This window comes from Dipodomys spectabilis, unplaced genomic scaffold (genome assembly GCF_019054845.1).
Source record: "Dipodomys spectabilis isolate Male_0828 unplaced genomic scaffold, ASM1905484v1 ptg000492l, whole genome shotgun sequence".
Lineage (NCBI taxonomy): Eukaryota > Metazoa > Chordata > Mammalia > Rodentia > Heteromyidae > Dipodomys > Dipodomys spectabilis.
In genome coordinates this window covers 222,511-227,134 of record NW_024871169.1, presented here as the reverse complement: position 1 = coordinate 227,134, position 4,624 = coordinate 222,511, and the positions used below count along the sequence as shown (strand labels likewise).

General features: G+C 40.1%; 1 protein-coding gene across 1 annotated transcript; it reads left to right on the top strand.

The window, feature by feature from the left end:
* The first annotated feature begins 2,659 nt into the window (after positions 1–2,659).
* Positions 2,660–4,178, top strand: LOC122098799 (zinc finger protein 182-like). The gene is given in 2 exon segments (XM_042669257.1): positions 2,660–3,579; positions 3,581–4,178. Coding segments are annotated over 2 exon segments (1,518 nt in total).
* The last annotated feature ends 446 nt before the right edge of the window (positions 4,179–4,624 follow it).

Below are 4,624 nucleotides of genomic sequence, written 5' to 3'. Positions count from 1 at the left end.
CTACTTCAAGCTACAGATCCACTCCTGGTTTTCAGGTAATTAATTGCATAGAAGTCTCATGGACATTCGTGCCCAGGCTGTCTTCAAACTATAATCATCATATCTCAGCCTCCTAAGTAGCTAGAATTACAGGAGTGAGACACGTATGCCAAGCCTGTTCTCTTTTATTTTGGGTAGACATATAATGTTGGAACTGTGCCATATGGTAATTGTATTTAATATATTGAGGAATTGCCAAATTGTATGAATACCTTGTTTGCAAAAATGATAACCCAAGCCAGGCACTGGTGGCTTACACTTGTAATCCTAGCCACTTAAGAAACTGAGATCTGGGGCTGGGAAGGTGGCTCAGTGGTAGAGTGCTTGCCTTGCATGCATGAGGCCCTGGTTTGGTTCCTCAGCACCACATAAGCAAAAATAGCTAGAAGTGGCACTGTGGCTCAGGTGGAAGAGTGCTAACCTTGAGCTGAAGAGCTGAGGGACAGTGCACAGGCCCAGAGTTCAGTTCAGGCTGCACAACCGATGGGGGGAAAAAGGAGCTGAGATCTGAGGATCGTGGTTCAAAGCCAACCCAGGGAGGAATGTCCATGAGACTGTCATCTCTTCATAAAATTAGTTCATAAAAATCTGAAAGTGTAGCTCTGGCTCAAGTGGTACCATTGATTATAAGATATAGCACCATAAAAGAAATATTGCCACAAATATAACTATAACATATCATCAATTGTAAGGTACAATTGGATTCAGAGATTTTTCAATGTGAAATTAAAGGCAAGGACTTGCAATTTTGGCTGTCTAAATGAGTAACGTAGATGATCAAATATAATAGAAGTTAAAATTTTTATATAGGAAAGTCAGAAAAACTTTTTTTAAATGATTGAACAGGGGTTGAGAATTTGGTTCAGTGGAAGAGCACTTGCCTGGCAAGTACAAGCCCCTAGTTCAGTCCTATGCTGTGCAAAAAAAAAGAAGAAGAAATAAAAAAAAGAAAAGAAAACAATGGAATGGCCTCTTGAACATTAATCTAGATCCTGAATATATTACAATATGGAGATCAGGGCTATGACTATTGGGTAATTTTATATGAAAAGGGATTTGGAGTTTTAGGCATAGTTTTTACAGGAAATACAGGGGCAGAGATTATGGTATTGAAGATCTGTGAGTGAAAGTTTATGTGGAGACACTGTGAACCCAGAATACATAAAGATTTTTAGAGGGTTTTTTTTTTTTGGGTCCGGTTGTGGCACCTGAACTCTGGGCCTGGGTGCTGTCCCTCAGCTCTTCAGCTCAAGGCTAGTGCTCTACCACTTGAGCCACAGCACCACTTCCGGCTTTTTTCTTTTTGCTTATGTGGTGCTGAGGAATCGAACCCAGGGCCTCGAGCATGCAAAGCAAGCGCTCTACCACTGAGCCACCTTCCCAGGCCCTAGAGGGTTTTTTGAAAGCTAATTTTTTTTCTATAATTGATGGAGAATATAGATTAAGGGATATTGTAAGATGAGTTCAGTGGTACACTGTCGCATTTCCTGTTAAGTGGAGGGAGTATAAATCATATATAGTTTAAAATTCATGTGATAACTGAGATTTGAGTTTGGTGAGGTTCCCAGAGATAAGATAAACATAGAAATAAGAAACCTATAGCTAGATGCCTGAGGCCTATATCTAGATATTTAGGAAGCTGAGAGCTGAGGTTCACACTTTGATGCCAACTTGGGCATAAACTTCAATGAGACTCTTATCTCCAATTAACCACCGAAAAGTTGAAAGTGGGGTTGTGGCTCAAAGTGGTAGAGCACTAGCCTTGAGCACAAAAAGCTCAAGGACAGTGCTGAAGTCTCTGAGTTCAAGCCCCAGAACCATCACACACAAAAATAAAGAAACTGGGATGTCAGTGTAAGATTAAACACACATGCCAGTAAATAGCATTTATTAAGAAATTCTTTTTCTAGGGAAACAGGGGAAAACATACAACAGTGGGACCCATCTGCTGCACTGATCAAAATGAACTAAGCAACTCAATGGCAGCAGTGGGAGGGAGGGAATTAGTGGGAAAGAGGGAACAGTTGACACTAAGCAAAAGGAAAGGAATGTACATATCACCCAATGTGAAAGAAATAGTGATATTGTCAAAGCTCATAGAACTCATAAACTTTATAGACCACAATAGACAATTTGCCCCATGGAGATTAGAATGTGTTTGTGACTTTAACTAAGTATCACTATCCCACAATACTGTGAAATTTGTGAAGTTATATAATCACTTAATCACAATAAATAATTTGAAAAAAAAAAAGAAATTCTTTCTCCAGGGACTTGATAAAATAATAGTGTCTCTTTTTTTATTTGTTAGGACATTTCTGGTGGTTAATTGGAGATAAGAGTCTCATGGGAAGTTTCCTGCCTGGGCTTGCTTATACTGTGATCCTCAGATCTCAGTCTCCTGTGTAACTAGGATTACAGGTGTGAGCCACCAGCGCCCAGCTTGTTAGGACATTTCTAAAGAATATTTATTCTCTAATGTCAAAGTATATAGATGGCTTATTGTACTTCTTTCTAGAAGCCTATAGCCTATGATGAACAGACTAAGAAGCAGTATCAGGTTGACAAAAATAATTGCCAGTCAATCCAAGTTGGATTCCCTGATGAGGGAATAATTATAATGCAAAGTGATGAATTTGGAAACAGACCTCATCTGAGCCCAAGCCTTACTTTTCCAATACAAAGACCTCATGAACTTGAATCATTTGGAAATAATATGGTAGATAATTTAGACTTATTAAGTACCAGCTCTGCAGAAACAAAACATAATAGATGTGAGATTTTAGTCTTTCCTCCTAAGGATGAAAAAACAAATTTTGTGCTGAAACCATATTTATATAAAGAATGCGAGAAAGGCTTTAAGTGTAAGAAAGGTCTTAGCCTTCATCAGAGAATTAAAAATGGAGAGAAGCCCTTTGAATGTACTGCATGTCAGAAAACCTTCAGCAAGAAGTCTCACCTCACTGTACATTGGAGAACTCATACGGGAGAAAAACCCTTTGGGTGTACTGAATGTGGAAAAGCCTTTATCCAAAAATCTCGACTCATTATACACCTCAGAACTCACACAGGAGAGAGACCTTTTGAATGTCCTGAATGTGGCAAAGCCTTTCGAGAGAAGTCAACTGTCATTATTCATTACAGGACTCATACTGGAGAAAAGCCTTTTGAATGTAGTGAATGTGGAAAAGCCTTCACTCAAAAATCAAACCTCATTGCCCATCAGAAGACGCACACAGGGGAGAAAATGTATGAGTGCACTAAATGTGGGGAATCTTTCATGCAGAAACTTGATCTAATTATACACCATAGTACTCACATGGGTAAGAAGCCCCATGAATGTAGTGACTGCAAGAAAACTTTCAGTGACAAGTCAACCCTCATTATACATCAGAGAACTCACACTGGAGAGAAGCCTCACAAATGTATTGAGTGTGGGAAATCGTTCAATGAGAAATCAACTCTCGTTGTGCACCAGAAGACTCATACTGGAGAGAAACTCTATGAATGTGATGTGTGTGGAAAAACCTTTACTCAGAAGTCAAAGAACTCATTCAGGGGAAAAACCTTTTGAATGTAATGAATGTGAGAAAGCCTTCGCTCAGAAATCCTATCTTATGCTGCATCAAAGAGGACACACAGGTGAGAAGCCGTATGAGTGTAGTGAATATGAAAAGGCCTTTACCCAGAAGTTCTATCTCATCATACATCAGAGAACACATACTGATGAAAAACCCTATAAATGTAATGAGTGTGACAAAGCCTTTCGGGAAAAGTCAAAGCTCATTATCCATCAGAGAATTTACACTAGAGAGAAACCCTATGAATGTCCTATGTGCTGGAAAGCTTTCTGTCAGAAGTCACAGCTCATAATTCATTGGAGAACACACACAAGAGAGAAGCCCTATGCATGCCCAGAGTATAGCAAAGCCTTCAGGGAAAAATCTACATTCACTGTACATCGAAGAACTCACACTGGAGAGAAGCCATACAAATGTACAATATGTGGGAAAGCTTTTACCCAAAAATCCAACCTAATAGTACATCAGAAGACCCATACAAGAACGAAGGCCCACTTGAGGGTTCACAACCGCAAGGCATTAGGGAGGAAAAGAAATGTGTTAGTTATGTCAGTTTAATATATTAAAAGTACATTCTAGGACCTGGGAATGTGGCTTAGTGGTAGAGTGCTTGCCTAGCATGCATGAAGCCCTGGGTTCTATTCCTCAGTACCACATAAACAGAAAAGCTCAGAAGTGGCACTGTGGCAAAATGGTAGAGTGATAGCCTTGAGCACAGAGAGGCTCAGGTATAGTGCCCAGGCAATGAGTTCAAGCCCCAGAACTGGCCAAAAAAAGTACATTCTAGCTAGGCACCAGTGTATCATGCCTGAAGTCTTAGCTACTCAAGAGGCTAAGATCTGAGGATTCTGAAGCCAGCTCTATCAGGAAAGTCTGAGACTCTTATGTCCGCTAACCTACAAAACAAGCCAGAAATGGAGTTGTAGCTCAGGTGGTAGAGTGCCAGCCTCGAGCACAAAAGCTCAATGAAAGTTCCCAAGAGCAGAGTGCAAGCCACAGGACCA